Source organism: Thalassophryne amazonica, chromosome 1 (genome assembly GCF_902500255.1).
Source record: "Thalassophryne amazonica chromosome 1, fThaAma1.1, whole genome shotgun sequence".
In the NCBI taxonomy this organism is placed as follows: Eukaryota; Metazoa; Chordata; class Actinopteri; order Batrachoidiformes; family Batrachoididae; genus Thalassophryne; species Thalassophryne amazonica.
In genome coordinates, this window is record NC_047103.1 from 79,040,974 (window position 1) to 79,060,525 (window position 19,552).

General features: G+C 39.1%; 1 protein-coding gene across 3 annotated transcripts in view; it reads left to right on the forward strand.

Annotated features, from left to right (window-relative positions):
* Window positions 1-467: 467 nt before the first annotated feature.
* LOC117512002 (partitioning defective 3 homolog) overlaps window positions 468-19,552 on the forward strand; it is a 1,323,734-nt gene continuing 1,304,649 nt past the window's right edge. For all 3 annotated transcript variants that reach the window (XM_034171933.1, XM_034171942.1, XM_034171950.1), the window contains exon 1: window positions 468-833. In XM_034171933.1, the coding sequence (XP_034027824.1) occupies window positions 714-833 (120 nt within the window). In that variant the 5' untranslated portion in view covers window positions 468-713. The remainder of the gene's footprint in view (window positions 834-19,552) is intronic.

A 19,552-nucleotide genomic window follows, 5' to 3' on the forward strand; every position in this document is an offset into this window, starting at 1 on the left:
ATACTTATGAACATGTGATTTCTTAGTTTTTTTGTTGTTGTTGTTTTAGGCGCTTTGTCATTGTCAGGCAGTATGTTGGAGTGAAAAATGCATGATTTGATTTCAACATCAGGGGGTTATGTACAGGGGAATTACACAAGATCATTTGGTCAGTGATTTGTATTTTCTTGTTCACAATAACCGTCCCCATATTTTTAAGGCAACAATACAGCGCAACATTTAATTATTACAGAATAATACCACCCCCTCGTCATGGCAGGAGGCACAGGTTATACGTCCTCTGAGTGCTCTTCAAGGTAGTTCATCTCGTTTCTTTCCTCTTCTCACGCTACTACTGAAGAAAAAAAAAAAAAAACTCAACTTGGAAACATGTTACGCAAGTCTTTGTAGGTTTGCCCTGAGCGACGGAGGCCAACATTCTTGCTGCTTGCTCCAACATGTGGGCGCACTCGTGTCAGTCCAGCTGCGGGTTTCGTTGGGAACTTTGTGAGTCAGCGCGGCGCGCGGAGGCCGACACCCAGCCCCGCTCCTCCTGGATCTAATGCTGCGCTCCGAGGACACGCACACACACGGACGCACGTTTCCAGTCGGAGCTCCAACTGAGGATTTTATCCGCTCCCCGGGAATGTTTCTTGACGCTTGGTCGCGGTTTATTCCTCACTGGAATTGACGCGGCGGACCAAACAAACAAACAAACAAAAAAAAATAAAAAAATGAAAGTGACGGTGTGCTTCGGGAGGACCCGGGTGGTCGTTCCGTGCAGGGATGGGAATATAAAAGTCCACAGTCTGATCGAACAAGCGGCCATGAGGTATAAAAAGGCCATCGGTAAGGTAAGTGAAGTCCGTCGCCTCCCGCCAAGTGCTTTTGTTTGTCTCGCACGAGCCTCAACATGGCGCTGTTCTTCCGCCAAGAGAGGAAAGAGGAGTCCCGGTGAGTCCGCTCCGCTCCCGGGGGCTCCTGCTCGGAGGAGGCGCCCACTCAAAGTGGACAGGCAGGAAGGAATGAATGACTACTGTTTCCTCACTCAAAGTTGAATTCTTCCAGCTGTCTTTTCTTGTGTCTGCGGACTTTTCGGACGTGTGACTTGCTACAAAAATGTTGCTACATCTGTGAGATAAATGAAGTGTATCACCGTTCATGTTCGACCCGAGCTGGCGGTGTGTGTCAGTTAGTTACCAGGTTAATGCCAAATCACATCATCCGCTGTCAGTGCTGCAAAGTATCAAAGTACACTTGTGCTTAACTTGAGTATTTTGATTTTATCCTGCTGCACTTTAAGTCCACATTTGTCTACAGCTTTAGTTACTGCCAGTTTCAGATTCACAGTACAAATATATACAATAAAAAAATTATCACATCAATAATTAATTACTGGTCCACAGGCTGAACTTCGACTGATTAGTATGTAAATATAATGCGTATGTAAATATAATATAAATAAACTAGAATTAGCGAAATATTTGCCAGCTGCAACATTAAATAATTATTGGTACATGAATGTACCGATGATTCATATCGTCTGAAATGAGTCGTTCTACATCATGAGTGCTTTTACTTTTGGGAGCTCAAGCATATTTTGATGGCAATACTGTTCTGCTTTTACTGAAGTACCAGTATCAATGCAGGATTTTTATTTGTAAAATTATTATATGGTATGGGATTTTGCCAACTTCTGATTGGCCCGTTCGCCACTTTCTGAACTGTACCACATGCCAAGTTGACTGCGCGTGCGAAACGAGTACACCTCACGTGCAGGGTTGGGTAGGATTACTTTGAAATGTAATCAGATTACAAGTAATCCAATTGTATGTACATACATACATGTAATCCTCATGTATTCAGATTACAAGTAATCCAATTGTATGTACATACATACATGTAATCCTCATGTATTCAGATTACAAGTAATCCAATTGTATGTACATACATACATGTAATCCTCATGTATTCTTTCAAAGTAATCCTACCCAACCTTGCTCGCGTGCAGCATAGCGCGAGCTAATCGAGCAGCGCCTTCTATCGATAACGACCAATCAGTTTATTGACAAGATGGCAGAAGACAGCTTTGCGTCTGTTAGCGATGCTGACTTAAAAGGAATTTTACACAAAAAAGATGCGAAGAACACCCACAGAAATACACAGTCAGCAGCCAACCTGTTTCACAAGTACGTCACTGAAAAGGGCCATCCGCCCAACTTTGAACCTTATGACAGATGGATGCTTGACAGAGTACTTGGTCGATTTTACGCGGAAGCTAGACAGGCGAATGGCGAACTTTATAAGAAGACAAGCCTGATGAGTCTTCATCACGGACTTAACAGGCATTTCCAGTCGATCGATGGGATGTCAGGGGAGGTGATGGTCTAGTGGTTAAGGTGTTGGGCTTGAAACCAGAAGATCCTCGGTTCAAATCCCCGCCTGACTGGAAAATCACTAAGGGCCCTTGGGCAAGGTCTTTAATCCCCTATTGCTCCCGGTGTGTAGTGAGCGCCTTGTATGGCAGCACCCTGACATCGGGGTGAATGTGAGGCATAATTGCAAAGCGCTTTGAGCGTCTGATGCAGATGGAAAAGCGCTATATAAATGCAGTCCATTTACCATGTCAGTTGGTGCAGTATGACACTAATAATAAAGAGTTGAAACTTGAGATTGTTTTTTCAGTTTTAGTATGTTTGACAAACTCCCAGTTTTCTTGTTTGCCATATAATAAAGCAGTTACAGATTTTTGATTTCAGTGTACCTGTGATCATGCGGACCTGGCCCCGGTGAACCCCATCCTGCCGTACCGGGTCGGCAGAGGTAGAGGTCAGGAACGGGAACCAAGACCCTCACTTTGCCACACTTTCCACCTTGTCTCACTTTCGTGTGCCATGGCCTCGGTGAACCCCATCCTGACCAGGTCCGCATAATCACAGGTACACCTCATCAAAAGTCTATAATTGTATAGAGTATTTCTACTGTGTCTCAAATGCCATCCAGTTAAAAGGAAGCAAACCCAGAAATGGTAAGGTGAGAGGACACAAGAGGGTACTCTTGAGAGGGTCCTCTGTCTCTTCAGAGGATCTTTGGGTACCACTGGAATGAATATATGGCATCCTCAGATGAGGAGTACCACTTGTGAGGGAACATAAGTGTCTGTGTGGCGAGCTTGTGCACGATCCACACGGTGCCTGTGTTGAGGACTTCAGCGGCTAGAGAGGGCCAACAACAAATGGGTGTTTCACCTGGCTGCCGCAGACAGATGGCTCCTTTTGAGAATTGGGGATGGACCTGTTGGGTGGTTGGCATTAAAGACCCAAGGCCGCTCCAGTGTGTGGTGGATTCTGCAAACCATAGCAACAGCGCATGCTCACAGGCCTTACCTGAGAGTGTTTCTAAAATGATATACTGCTGCATTTAGTAAAAGGTCTAAGTACTTCTTACGGATTACTGTTGGCATACTGCCCCACACTTAAACAGAAAACTCTTTTACATTAACACCATTCTTAGTTTCATTATGTCTGCTAACTGTCAAAGTCCTGTGTCAGATAAAAATTGGCTTGGAGTAGGGTTGTAATTACATGTATCTTTATGGGTTTCTCATGGCTGTAGACTGCTTCAAAGACCATTTATTGACTAATGAAGAGGGAAGACTGTCTAGGATTTTATTGATATCCTGGGGTGGGAAACAAGGGCCAAGACAGTGCAGGTTTTCCTTGCAACCGATCACCTCAGCAGGTGGGTTTGCTGCTGAGCTTCTCCACTGAACATAAACACCTGAACATCAATGAAACCACCTGCTAAGGTGATTGGTTGCAAGGAAAACCTGCACTGTTTTGATTGCCCACCCCACGATATATACAATCCATATCAATACCCTTATTAAAACTATGGTCCATTGTTTAATTGCAAAAATAATGACACGCTATTTTAAAAAAAATATTAAATGGTTGTTTTATGCTGGGAACACGTTACTCTAATCTGACTGCTTTTTTCAATAACGAGTAATCTAATGCGTTAATCTTTCCAAATCAGTAATCAGCGTAAAGTTACTTCTCTAAATCACTGTGCCTTACTATTATTTTTGCATTGCAGATCGATTGCAGCATTAAACATGCATGGCCTGTGGGCAGGAGGACAGGGTTTGACTGAACTGCCTACTTTGCCCACTTTCAGCGAGAGTTTTTAATCCGTGGTTGAAAAAACAGCTGTCATCTCTCAAAGCACGGTAACAACAGCATATCTGCACTGAGCTTTACAAAGGCATTTTTACGCTTTTTTCCCCTTTATTTAAAACTCTAAGCCGCTCTGTGTGTCCTTGCTAAAAACAGCTGATCCACGACGCATTAACAACTAACACTTTTTTCCACCCAAATGCACCTGAAGTCTCTTTCTGAGGATGACATGACGTAAACTAGAAGCACTCAGAGTGCAAACCTCCGCCAAGGCCATGGGGTCACTGATGCCATAACATCTACACGCCGTGGAATCATTGAACACAAAAAAGTCTAACAGTAATGTTTGCTCAGTAGTAAAAAATAGTTTCATCTGCTGTGACTGGATAGCATGTATCCTTAGCGCTTGGCATCACAGTTTATTGCAACTTGCACCTTTCCCAGAAGCTACTGTCATCTGAGCACTGATATTGATATTGCATGTGCTTATAGACAAAAACAAATAAGAGACAAAATTCAATTTATTATTAAAATAAACTGCAAATATATGAATTTTTTAACATATGAAACACTTCTCTAAACAAGGCCATAGGGTCACTGACCCTAAAGAGATTCCCTCCTTGGCACAGTGATCTATTTCTTTTTGTCTCTTTCACTAAAGTTGTATATAATAATCATTAGATTATTAATATATAAACAAAAATAAATTTAAGAAATATTACAATTTGAAAACAAATGCACCCGAACGTGATGACAGCTGCAGCTGCTTAATGCTAACTTTTAACATTGAAAATGCCATAGACATGCTAACGCGTTAGCATAGGGATCCGGATCGTGATCCCACTAAAATTTAATCACTTGTTCCTCTTGTCATTTCCAACCACTCCACAAAATTTCATCAAAATCCATTCAAAACTTTTTGAGTTATCCTGCTGACAAACAGACACACAAACAAACAAACGCGACCGAAAACATAACCTCCTTGGCGAAGGTAAAAATGCTGATAAAACTTTCTTACCTGTCAATCTGGTCATGTTTTCTGCATAAATAAATGTTATCCATTCTTCGTGCTCAAACGCCAAAGCAGGGGAGAATCCAGACGGAAAGGGGGCGTGGGCCAGGGCAGGGAGACATCCCCCACAACACCCCAAGATTAAAGGTCCACTTTTGAAGCCTTTTTTAAACTACTAACACTGCTTATAATAATAATAATAATAATAATTTCAACAACAAAAATGTTTAGAAAGAATTTAAATGTTTAGAAAAATGTTAGAAAGAATTTAATAGTTACATTTATAAACAGACAAGTATTTATGTTCATTCAAGCGTGACTATAAAGTGAGTATTGGCAAAACAGGTTATCATTTTCATGTTGAGGTGACAGTGGGTGTTGTCAGCAGCTGCTTTAAGTAACTAATAACCTAACTTTATTACTTTACTGGTTACTCAGTTTTAAAAGTAATTAATTTACTTTTTCACGTAATCAGTAACTGGATTACTTTTTCCAACGTCCTTTTTCAAGCCGATTCAAGTTAGAAAGATAGGGTCCGCTTGGAATTAATAACTTCAGAGTGAATCACCTTTTAAATCAAATGACACCTCTTTCCACACGTTGTAATACAAACAATAAACTGCAATCGATCGAAATGTTTTTTTTTTTCCTCCCAAAATGAGATGTCCTGGCTGACGTGCAGCAGCCCAAGACTGTATGGCTGCAGGCCTGCAGGCTCCAGCAGCCAGCTGAGCTCAGCTCAGACGTATGGAGTGACATCCATGCCGTTAATGTTTGAAATGAAATACTTTTGACGAAAACTAGAGATTTCTTTTCAATCTATGTCCAGAGAGCAAGGATCCACCATGTAGAGTTTATTTATGTCCAATTTCATATTTATTTACTTTAAGACTCAATAAAATGTTATTGACATAGAAAACCTGTAATGCCAACTTGTAGCACACAGAAAATTCACAGGAGGTATTGATAAGGAATCGGATTGATTAGCAGAATCAGTAATGGTATCAATATCGATAAAATGCGATAAGCTGCAATTTACGTATGATCCGACTAATCGCAAAAATAATCATTGACTAGTCGACTATCAAAATAGTCGTTTGTGGCAGCTCTACTGAGGAGAGGATTGAACTTTACAGCTTGCTATATTTCTATGCATTCATCACTGCAATACTGATAAACAGACTACTCTGCTAGAGTTGGGACCAGTTGGATTTTGAGATTTTTTTTGACAGAAATTAAACACACAAAATATGACCTTATAAAAAAACAAACCAAAGCCAATATACCATTCATTTGGCAATTAATAGATTTGTATGATCCATATCTGTAAATAGAAACTGTATCCAGTTAACCTGACCAACAAAACAACTCCATTTTGAAGCTTGAAAATTGGGTGTCCAGGTATGTCACAAAATAAACATGTCTGAGTACCCATTTTTTTCAAATGTTTTGTTAAAAAAATTAGCTATGAAAGATTCTGAGGCAAGACTGTTTGTACAGATATGCAACATAAAACCAAAGAGCTAGACTAAAAGAAATATTTTTCTTACATCTTATTTATTTGAAGACCATTTACAGAAGCATAGCACAAAATAACACATTAGCAAATTGTGACTCCTGTCCCTTTGACTTCACTTTGTGTGCTAGTGAGGTGATATGAAGCACTGCTTTATAATACAGTTGGGTTCACTGAATGCATGCTTCAGATACTGTTTGAAGAAGATAAAGTTGGTATTCGTGCCTGGAGATTTAAATGGTAAATGGACTGCATTTATATAGCGCTTTTCCATCTGCATCAGATGCTGAAAGCACTTTACAATAGGGCTGCAACAAATGATTATTTGGATCATCGATGAATCTGATGAGGTTTCGACATGATTAATTGGATTAGCGGGGAATTTTTTTAAATTGCCAGGGAAACAATTTTTCTCTTCTTCCATCACTTTATTTAACAACAGAACATTATTTAAAATACTTGAAAATCAACGAATCGTCAAATGTCCTTTGGCTGTCGAAATATGAAATAATAAATAATTAAAACAGTTTATAATAAAGAACAAAAATAATTATTTGTAAAGTGCTGAGTTGCCATAAAACAACATTGAAACATAAATGTTATAAAATATATGGTGAAAAAAAGAGGTATTTTTGTTGCTGCAAATGAGCAATTAGCATAACCAGTTAACCATAAAACCTAAATCAAAAACTGTAGCCTGACTCATTATATGTGCCACATTCTCTGTATTACTTGTAAACTATGTGGTCATTTCACAATGACACGTGACTCATGTCTCTTTCTCTAAAATTGTATTGTGGCATTATTAGTTATTATTACTATTATTATTGTTGCTATTATTATTAATATATAAATAAAAATAAATTAAAACATATTTGTAATACATGTGACTCTTTTATGACAGCAAATGCTGAGCCATTAATTATTATACAGAAAACAAATGCACAAACATGCTAAAATCCCAGCAGCTTAATGCTAACTTTAACACTGAAAATGCCATAGATATGCTAACGCATTAGCATCAGCATTAGCATAAAATACACCTATCAACTGTTTCAGAAGACCATAACAGGTCGGTTTAACATAAAAAAGGTAAATATTCCTCACGGACATATGCTCTTTAGGGTTTTATTGGAGAAAAATTAAGATAAAGCGAAATAAAACAAATGAAACCAACGAAGCATCAGCTCAAAGCACTCCTTCATTGGTTCAAGATTCAAAGCAAAGCTCGGTTGATTATATTGGAAGAAACAAAGCATTTGTGGTAAAACAAAGTTATTTAGCAACTAATCGATGACTAAATTAGTTGACAACTATTTTAATAATCGATTTTAATCGATTAACTCGATTAGTTGTTTCAGCTCTACTTTACAAATAATGCCTCACATTCACTCTGGTGTGAGGGTGCTGCTATACAAGGTACTCACTACACACCAGGAGCAGCTAGGGGATTAAGAACCTTGCCCATGGGCCCTTAGTGATTTTCTGGTAAGGCTGGGATTTGAACCAAGGATTCTCTGGTCTCAAGCCCAATGCTTTAACCACTAGACCATCACCTCCCCTAGATTTAGTATAACAGATACCCGAAACAATACTTCAAATGGTGACGCAAGCACCAAATTTAGCATAAATACTTCTTAGACATTACTCTATAGAAAAAAGACTGGCCACTTGAATTTTAAGTCGGCGGCCAGGTAGGGGTCAATTGAAAAATTGCACAGGGGTCAAAATTTAAAAATGCTCTAATCATATTGAAAACTATACCACATTATTTGATTGATCATAAAGATTCCAAAAAGGTATAGTTTGGACTGTCTATGACTTGAGTGGTATGGGGTTAAAAAAAGAAGCAAGAATGATGACAGAGGTCACTTTCAGTGTGTACAGTGGTCAAAAGTTAAAATTGCTCCAATTTTGGTAAAAAGTGGTGCAAATTATTGGTTGAGCTAATAGGATTAATACATGAAATAGTTTTGACTATGTTAAATGCTTGGTCTCCAATAGGGATGGGTATCGAGAACCGGTTCCTTTCGGGTATCGTTAAGAAATGATTCGATCCACCGACATCAATAAGCTTTGTGCTTAACGATTCTGTTATCGGTCCTTCAGAGTGGCCGTTGTTTTGGTGGGTGTTTGTCAGGAAAATGGTCATTTCTCTGTATTGATTAGAGACCCTGCAGCGGGTCCTTAATCAACTTTTCTGCAGCGCGGCTTTGCTTTGAACCTTGAACCAATCGAAGCAGTGGTTCGCAGATTGAAGCAATGCTTCGATCGATTGCTTTGTTTATTTCTTTCTTTCGCTTAATTTTCCCCCGCTAAAACCCTAAAGAGCATACGTTTGTGAGTATTATTTACCTTTTCTATGTTAAACCGACCTGTTATGGTCTTCTGAAACAGTTCATAGATGTATTTTATAACTTAAAAACGGGAGCGATGCTAACACGTTAGCATGTCTATGGCATTTTCAATGTTAAAAGTTAGCATTTAGCAATTGCAGCCGTCATCACGTTCGGGTGCATTTGTTTTCAAATTGTAATATTCCTTACATTTATTTTTGCTTATATATTAATAATCTAATGATTATTATATACAATTTTAGAGAAAGAGACAAAAAGAACCTGAATAGAAACACAACAGAAAATATATAATAGCAACTAACAATGAACATAAATAAATACATACAGAAATAAATGTTTCCTGTGAACACCTAGTGACTCTCACACCTCCATTTCATCCCTGTCTTATTTAAGTTTAATGACAGTTTGTTTCGGTCAAACCATATTTTCAGTTTGTTAATTTCTTCAGTGATTTCCTCCAGAACTATCTGCCAAACTAGAAAACTGCTGCATCCTAGTAAGAGCAGAATACTACTGGAATGAATGTGAATAAGGAAAGTTGTATTTTTTTTTCTCTCCTAAATGGATACTCCAGTTTATCGTCTGGAATAGTCCCAGATTGCATTTCAGAGCTTTTAGAATTGAAACATTTTTGTGCAGGTGGTGTTGGGGGGTAATTTTGGGTTTCAGCTTTTTTTGTTTTTCACCACTTTCATCCCTGAATGTGAGTTATGATTCACTTTTGTGCGGATTAAAGTTACTAACTGGGACTCCTGTCTCGTTGTGAGAAAGAAACGAGAATCATCCTCTGTTCTGTTCACACAGCTCCAAACGTTGCGCGGCTCTCTGACAAGTCAAGATAGAATGATAGAATCCAGTCTGAATTAATAACTTCAAAGCGAAACACAGTTTTGTTTATTTTTATTTATGTCCAGAGATCAAGAATACAGTGACTAATTTCATATTTAAGACTCAATGAAATACATAGAAAACCTGTAAAGCCTACTTTTAGTACAAAATTCACGAGGTATCGATAAGGGAATCGATAAGGAATCAGATTGATAAGCAGAATCGATAATGGCATCGATATCGATAAAATCTTATCAATACCCATCCCTAGTCTCCAAAGTAATGGTCAAACAATATCAAGGTCCATTCGATTCTATGACATGTGACATGTGACTCCGTAACGTGACAACTAAGCATGACACATGGTGCAAACTATTCCTTTTTCAAACCTTATTAACTCAGTGGTCTATTGATCTGTACCTGGCTGCCTATTGAAAATTCAAATGGCCAGTCAGTTTTTTCAAAAGAACAATGTCTCAGGAGTATTTGTGCAGAATTTGGTACTTGTATCACCATTTGTAGGATTCCTCTGTAAATATTTTGTTACCTATTGCATTAACTAGGGCTGAAACAATTACTTGAGTAACTCAAATAATTCTTTGACTTGAGGCTTTTTTGATTCTTGTCACCAAAGTATTCCATAAACTCGGCACCACTGAAAATGCTGTAGTGCATATATATGCTAGACCTGTATGTGGTGCTGTAACACTCCCACAAAAAACAGAGAAGACATGCACATATCCGGTAAAATCCGGTAAGGAGGTAATCAGCATAGCAGCAGAAGCTACAACTTTCAAAAGTGACACACTCAGTAAAATAGATCCTTTTAAGAGAACGAGAGCCCGTGCTGATCTGAAATATTATTTCATATTTAAAGCGAAGCAGTGTGTTCATGTGTTTAAAAAAAACACATGGTGCTGTGTTTTGGTCTGCTGGCTGCTCTCCATCTTGCAGTTGCAGCGAAAGGACACAAATTTTAAGTGAAATAAGTTTAATTACATAATGGCTAAGTGGATCCTTGTCATTTGATTGGTGGCTTGTATGTCACCTGACATGGATTATTCGTAGCATTTGCCGTTTTCCGTTGCCGTGTTTCATTGACCATGTAGTAGTTCTTTTTAGCGTGCAATTTTGGTGCTATATGAAATGTGCTATTGCACGCCCTGACCACTGCACATGCTCACACTACCGGGGGCAGCGTTTATGTAAACATAGCAGAGTTTGTTTGGCTGGAGGATGATGATTTGAAGGAGCTAATTGACGCTGTTAATTCTTGTAACACAAAACAAAAATAAAAATCCACTACACCATAAGCCATCTGGAGCCGTCTGTTAGGATGAAAAGCTGAACAAACTTGTGATGCAATTTTTTTTTTTTGCTGAAGCGAGGAAAGCAGATGGTAGTCTGTACACGAAGTCGGTGGACGGCATCACGGACTACTGAGAACAATTTTGGATTCCTATTTAAAGTTCGTGTTGGACTGTTAAGCATCACTGACAAACACCAAAATGTAAGTCCCTTTTCTGTTGTTTAGAAATTTATAAAATATCAAATGACAAGGATCTGTTTTCGATGTTATATAAAACAAATAATGAATGTTTTTCCATTTTTTTCAATGGAACAAATATTTAATTCGTTGAAAGCTGGAACGTACGATTCAACAAGGCAATGCTGAGTTGAATGGTACATTCCAGCTTTCACCTCATGATATATTTGTACCATTGAACTCATAAACATTCATTATTTGTATGCTCTTCAAAAAATGACTTTACGGATTTGACCAGTTTTTTATTAGCAGAGTGAACAGTGGATTTATTAATGCAGCTTTTTGGAAAAGCGGCATTCCACAACCCAGTTTTTTCACAGGCTGTGTTCAATTTCACGTTTAGCCTGACTGACTGAGGATTTTGCCGACCGCCTGAGCATATGGTCCGTGAAAGCGCCAAAACCCGTAACGGTGTGAAAAAACAAATACTTACCCCAGAAAACATAGAGGGAACCTTAAATTTGAAAATGTGCATGATGCTGCATCGCCATTGTGCCTTTGCTTAAGCCTGGTCACAACCCACTGTGCGTTTTTTTTCGCCGTACGTTTTCTGCGGATGCCACAGCCACTACGTTTTTGTGAAAACGTACGGAGGGAGGGAGTACGTTCAACGCACGTCTCTAGGAGTGTAACGATAAAGAGAGTTGACAATAAAGCAGTGTGTGTGTGTGTGGGGTTGGCTTTTCTTTTTTATGAGTGGTACCGGAGCGGCAGGTGTTTTTCGGCGTCGGCGATGCATGAGCATGTCCAGCCTGCAGCAGTCAGTTGTACGAGTGTTTACTTGCCTCGAAAAGTTACAGCTAGTTAACAGACTGAAGCTGTGGAGTGTGTGTGTTGCTGACGTTTGGAAATAAAGTCCAAGTTCAAGTAAGAAGCTGCGTTGTGCATGCAAGTCTGTCGGCGTCCATAGTATGTGGTGAGTGCCGTAATCCGTACTGCCTACGTACGGATTTGGTTAATTCAATAGTAATTGAATGAAAATGTGCTGCTTTGAATCCGTACTGAGGCAGTACTCACAACGTGCGTCATCTGTACTGCTGGTGAATCCGCAGCCTGACCGCAGCGAAAGTTCTGCATGCACTAAAACCTCTACGCCGTGTCTGCGTGTGTCTGCGTGCTCCTAAATTCGTACTGAGGCAGTACTTACGAAGTACGGATCTCCAAATTTAGCCCACGTTTTTGCAAGTAGACTGCACGCACGTGCAAGTACGGCGGGTTGTGACCACGGCTTTAGGGAGAACCCTGGCACGATCGATGGTGTTTAAAACCGCACAAGTACTTTTTATCCAATTACTTAATTAATCATTTAAAATAATCAATAGAACATATACTCTGTTCCAGAAATATTCGACAGCTGCAGTCCTACTGGAGATGTGATGTGGCCCACAGGCTGCAAATTAGCAGTCCTCACAGGCACAGAGAGGCTGACTGAACAAGCTGCTTGTCGATATACCGTCACGGAGATCATATGATGAATACCAATGTTTGAAATTTCTTTTTCAAATGACAATTTGCATTTAGCAATGCAGGTGTCTGGTGTGATAGCACTGTTAACACCAACTGATCGTGTGAACAGTGAGAGAGCCTTTCATAAAAAAAGACTTCGATAATGTAAAAATATATTCCATGAGAGAGGAGGTGCTGGGCAATGTTTGACATTTTTATGTGGATAGTTGTCAAAATCTGTGGAGCAGGTGTTAGATTCTGGCGTCTGATGTGTGCTTTTGTGGGAGTTTTTAATATTGCATTATCATAAGCTGACTGCTTGTAACATTATAAAATAATGATGCATACCCTGCACCCTCTACGCACCATGATATAAATGTCCAGCTAAATATACTGTACATATGTTTGGAATGGTGTTTTTGACAATGTATGACTTCTTTGTGGATTCACTATGAATTAATTTATACCAATCAATCACAGATTTTGCTGGTCAATATACAAGCCCATCTAAAAAATTGGAATATCATGAAAAAATTCAATATTTTTGTCAGGTGTTTCAGAAAGTGAAAATCTTATCACACTCATCTTCAAACGCTTATCCAGTATTAGGTTGCGGGGGGCTGGAGCCTATCCCAGCAGTCAGTAGAGTGTGAGGCAGGGTACACATGCAAAATGTTACAAGTGTGTGTGTGTGTATATGTATGTATGTATGTATGTATGTATATATAGTATATATTAGGGATGCACTGATCCACAATTTTTCACTTCCGAACCGATCCCGACACCTGAATTTGGTTATCTGCCGATACCAATACTTTTCCGATCTGATACTAGAACTCTATTTGCTTTAATATTATTATTATCATTATTCTTGATTTTATATGAGGATTTTCTTAAAAATGAGACCTGAAAGTTCAGTTACAATTTACCAGAAGGTGCATCTAAGATGAAAGCCTAGAGCTGATGTTTTGGTGAAAGAATTAAGTACTTTTATTTTTTTTATAGACTTTTACATCCTTAAGGTGTGTTTACACATAAGCAAGACGCGTTACGAATGTCATTTTTCTGTCATTCGTGACACATTCTTGACATTCTTAATGTGACTTAACGCATCTGAATAGGTTTCTTAATAGTGCGTGTTGGTGCGTGATATTCTTGATATTCGTGGAGCATGTTTTTGCCTGTCAAAAAATCTTCCACGAATGTCACACACCACCCTCATTTCGTCTCACGTCGTGGAGGTTGCAACTGAGCGTATTGATCCGTCTTGATGAGTATTGATCCTTAATAGAACGTGACAACGTTCGTAGTGGTTCCTGTGATGGTTCTTGGAGCCCAAACTGTCACGCGTTATTACGAAGTGACACGGAAACTGTTAAGTTTTGACACGACTTGTAACGCGGCGTCACACTTCACTGAGCGCCACGACGGATCCGTTTTCTGTCATATGCGCACAATTAAACTTGGCTTCAAATGACAGTTCCTGCTGAAGCTCCTCAGGATGCTCGTGCAGGTGTTCCACCTGCTGTAACCGATGAGCGGGAGAACGAGTCGGAGCAACCAGAGGAGCGAGAGGAGACTCATGTGCAGCCAGACATCTCTGCACCTCCTCCAGTTCGGCGGGGGAAGAAGCGCGCGCACAATTAAACCCTGCGCTGCACAACATTGTTTGATTGCTGACACCAAGTTGCCTAAAAGTCAAATTTCAGTGCTCTTCAGCGCGCTCCTGCAGGTGTTCCACCTGCTGCATGTGCCTGATGTTTGGGGAAATGCGCCAGACGAGAGTTGCATGAAGCCACACATCTGGTGCTGTCCTTTTCCTCCTCTCTGCGCGACTCCATGGCACAGAGCCCAACTACGCATGCAGTCACAAAGTTCTTCTGAAAAACTGGAGCGATCTGAATTTGGTTGGATGAATATGGGTGTGTGTGCGGAGACAATTCACCTCGTTCACAACGTGACAGAACTTAACGATGCGCTGTTATGCGCAATAGTGTGCGATAGCGCGTAACAACGCGGAACACTATTCTTGACCGTGCGTAATGGTTCCTGATAATTCTCCGTCAACATGTGCCATTAATCGTAACGTGTGGTAACAGGTTGCAGCAGTTCCTGAGGACACCTGATGCCTCTGCCCCGAATAACCACATTTGTGATCAGCGGCCAAGAATGTGTACTTCGTGGCATTCATGACTTGTCGTTATGTGTAAACATAGCATTATTTTTATAGACTTCAAGAGAAAAGACAGCTCTCTCTCTGTCTGTCTCTCTTTCTGTCTGTCTGTCCCTCCTTCTCAATTTTCAATTTCAATGGAGCTTTGATATGGTAAACATACAGTTATATGCAAAACCTTTGGGTACCCCTGATAAATTTCATGATTTTCCTTTATAAATCATTGGTTGTTTGGATCAGAATTTCAGTTAAATATATCATATAGCAGAAGAACACACTGACATTGGAGAAGTGAAATGAAGTTTCTAGTATTTACAGAAAGTGTGCAATAATTCTTTAAACAAAATTAGGCAGGTGCATAAATTTGGGCACCCCAACAGAAAAAAATACATCAATAATTAGTAGATGAGCGAATTTCTGTTTTGCATGGGTGTCTAATAATAAATCATTCAAATCATTCATAGATCCTCCTTTTGCAGAAATAACAGCCTCTAAATGCTTCCTATAGCTTCCAATGAGAGTCTGGATTCTGGTTGAAGGTATTTTGGACAATTCTTTAGAAAACATCTCAGGTTTGTTGGTTTCCAAGCATGGACAGCCCGCTTAAAATCACACCACAGATTTTCAATAATATTCAGGTCTGGGAACTGAGATGGCCATTCCAGAACATTGTACTTGTTCCTCTGCATGAGGATTTTGAGCAGTGTTTAGGTTTGTTGTCTTATTGAAAGATCCAGCCTGAGTGCAACTTCAACTTTGTCACTGATTCATGAACATTATTCTGAAGAATCTGCTGATATTGACTGGAATCCATGTTACCCTCAACTTTAACAAGATTCCCAGTACCTGCACTGGCCACACAGCCCCACAGCATGATGGAACCACCTCCAAATTTTACTGTAAGTAGCAAGTGTTTTTCTTGGAATGCTGTGCTCTTTTTCAGCCATGCATACTGCCCCTTATTATCTCCAAATAACTCAATTTTAATTTCATCAGTCCACAGCACCTCATTCCAAAATGAAGCTGGCTTGTCCAAATGTGCTTTAGCATACCTCAAGCGACTCTGTTTGTGGCGTGTACACAGAAAAAGCTTCCTCTGCATTACAGCATCTCCTTGTGCAAAATGTGCTGTATAGTTGAACGATGCACAGAGACACTATCTACAGCAAGATCATGTTGTAGATCTTTGGAGCAGGTCTGTGGGTAGACTATGACTGTTCTCACCATCCTTCTCTTCAGCTTATCTGAGATTTTTCTTGGCCTGCCACTTTGGGCCTTAGCTAGTACTGTTGGATTCACCTATGTAAGGAGGTCAAGGGTCAGTGAGCTTACCAAACCAATTTTGTGTTCCAATAATTAGTGCTAAATGTATTTGAATCAATAATGACAAGAATGCCCAAATTTATGCACCTGCCTAATTGTGTTTCAATAATTATTGGACACTTTCTATAAATACCAGAAACTTCATTTCACTTCTCAAATATTACTGTGTTTGTCTGCTATATGATGTATTTAACTGAAATTTCTGATCCAGACAACCAATGATTTATAATGGAAAATCATGAAAATTATCAGGGGTGCCCAAATGTTTGCATACAACTGTATGTTTACATTGTCAAAGCAAGTGTTACAGAGTAAAAATTAAGTCCTCCCTCTCTCTCTCTCCCTCTCTCTGTCTCCCTTTCTCTCCTTCACTCTCTGTCTCTCTTCCGCGCACTCTGTCTGTCTCTCTGTCTGTCTCTCTCCCTCTCTCTCTGTCTGTCTCTCTGTTGCCCTCTCCTTCTTCCTCACTCTCTGTCCGTCTCTCTCTCCCTCTCTGTGTGTCTCAATTTTCAGTTTCAGTGGAGCTTTATTGACATGGGAAACATGTTTACATTGTCAAAGCAAGTGTTAAGAGTAAAAATTAAAGATTAAGTTCTCTCTCCCTCTGTTTCTGTCTTGTTTGCTCTCTCTCATTTGCTTTCGCTCTCTCTCTTTCTCTCCTGTCTCTCTCTCTCTCTCACTGTTTTCATGCTGCGCAAACTTCAAACTTTTTGGAAACATGAAGCCTTTCAATTGTAAAATAAACCTTAAATTTCTAAATATATCATTGATGCTCGTGCAGGATTTCAATGATTTTTTTTTTCCCTTTCAGCGGACAGAATCTTTGTTCAGCTGTCCTCCTCAGCTGCGATCTGTAGCAATTTACAGGCCTCACAACGGGGGACCAATATAATGTAACGAATTTACATTAATTTAATTATTTGGAATGAATGGTACCTCACACGGGAACCATAAAGATGTAACGAAATTGGTCAATTCTTTATCGGCTCACACCGGAGCACCATTAGAATGTAGTGAATAAGCAGTTAAACTCCCAAATTGAATTAGATTGGCCTAGACCATTTAATGGGTCACCAAAATAATTAACAATTTTAGGGTTTAATAATTATTATTTAATTTACTCGGGGCACCACCTATTTGACGCATAGGTACTTTAATTTAAACATTCATTAATTTATCAGTCTCAAATTAATGAATCGGTCTCAATTGAATTACCAGTCTCTGGTCTGAAAGTCTGAATTCACGATACGATTGACCAAGGGTTTCCTTCTGAACACCAAATGAACCACAGTAGAAGTAGAAATATTTACAATTTATTTACAATTATACAAGAAATGAACAGTTTACTGCCATTTTGTGGACATTGATTTAAATAAGTTCATTTATGGACACAATTCTTACTAACTCATGAGACGTGAAAGAAAGAGAGATGAAGCTTAAAGACTTTAAGTGAATAAATCTGATTAGAATTTAGTGACGAAATTGGAAGCCAATTATTAAGAAAAATCTTAAACATATGAATATGCTTGAAATGAAGCCACTTTGTATCCATTGATAGCAAACCCTTTTCCTGGAACCTTTAACTGGGTCACTAAGCTGGCACGTTGAAGAGGTAGTTCGGAGGGATCCGTCCGTCCGTCGTGCTCACTTGGGTCAAGGGGTTAACTCAGCAGTCTCCCCAGGCGATCCCAAAAGCTTGTGGCTTGCTTTACTGACAGGTTGGCTGATGGTTTGAAATCAGCACCCTCATCATCTTGCAGGAACCCAGAGGTGGAAGGTGTTTGTTGAAAATGGTCTCTGGTAACTTTTAAAAAGTTTGTTGGAGCCAGATTAAAAGTCTTTGTGAATTTAGGAAAAAACTTTAAAAATGTTGGAAAATTTCAAAAAGGAAATGTCACTTTCCTGTAATTTTGCTATTATTTTGAAAAGCTCAACTCAGAAGTTCTCTTAAAAATTCAAGACTTGATGCACCTTAAAGCATCAAGTTAAAACTTTAAGTTTTTTGAAGAATAAAGGATGAATTAATAAAGTCACGTGGTAGCTTTAGCTAGCTTATCTTTGCTTAGCATGGGGCCTTGTTGACCCAAAAATAAAAATTAAATGTTTAAGAAAGGAAGAGAGAAGAGGAAGCTGGAAGAGCCAAAAGAGAAGAGAGTGAAGAGCACAAAAATTAAGAGTTTAAGAAAGGAAGAGAGAAGAGGAAACTGGAAGAGCCAAAAGAGAAGAGAGTGAAGAGCACTCTGTTCTAACTTTTTAAGGGGGACTGATGTCACCAAACTCTGCCCATTTAGGGTTTGTAATCTCACAGAATACTTAATGCGTTCACAGGGCAGACCCAAATGATTCAACTATTTAAACACTAACTATTTTGTTATACTATTGTTCTTAGGCACTCGAATGGATACACATTATTAATCGTCACTTAAATATATCCTTTGGATAAACAGAATACTTCACCATCAACAAATTGATAATGCAGAAAGATCACACTTAAACACACATCAGTTACAATGGACACGTCAATAAAATAGAATGATTATATGCAAAGCATTTTATTTAATTAATCAATACCAACATTAGAAGTCTTTATATATATATATATATATATATATATATATATATATATATGAATAAAATAATACTGATGCAATTATTTTTATTTTAAAAGAATGTCTTTCTTCACTTAGACCTAAAAATAATAGCTGTTATCAAGACAAAGTTTTATGGCCATGTGTTGTGGAAGGGATATCGTCTTGAAGTCTTGAGAGGGTCTGGCCTTGGCATGAGGTCATAAAATTTGGGTTCTCCTGGCCTGGAGAAGCTCAGATTCTGACGTGAAGCCATTATAATGTCATGTAATTCATAATGACCGGAATTTAACTGATAAACCAGGCAAGAGCTCCTTTTAAAGAACTTTGATTTACCATTCTGTTTCTGCTGTGAAGCCCAGTGTTGGACCATGGGGGGATGTCTCCAAGCTTATCTGAAGATCACCAGATGATTTAGGAATTTCTCAACTGAGAGTGAAGACTCCGTCTCTGTCTGCAGTTCAAAACTCAGGTTTTTGTTGAGACAGCATTAATTATTTATTTAATTAGGGTGAATCGAGGCCATGCGCTACAGATCTGAGATGGCGTTTCATAGCACGCATTTTCAGCAACAATTCAGGTAATTTTTCGGAAAATCCGTGCTCG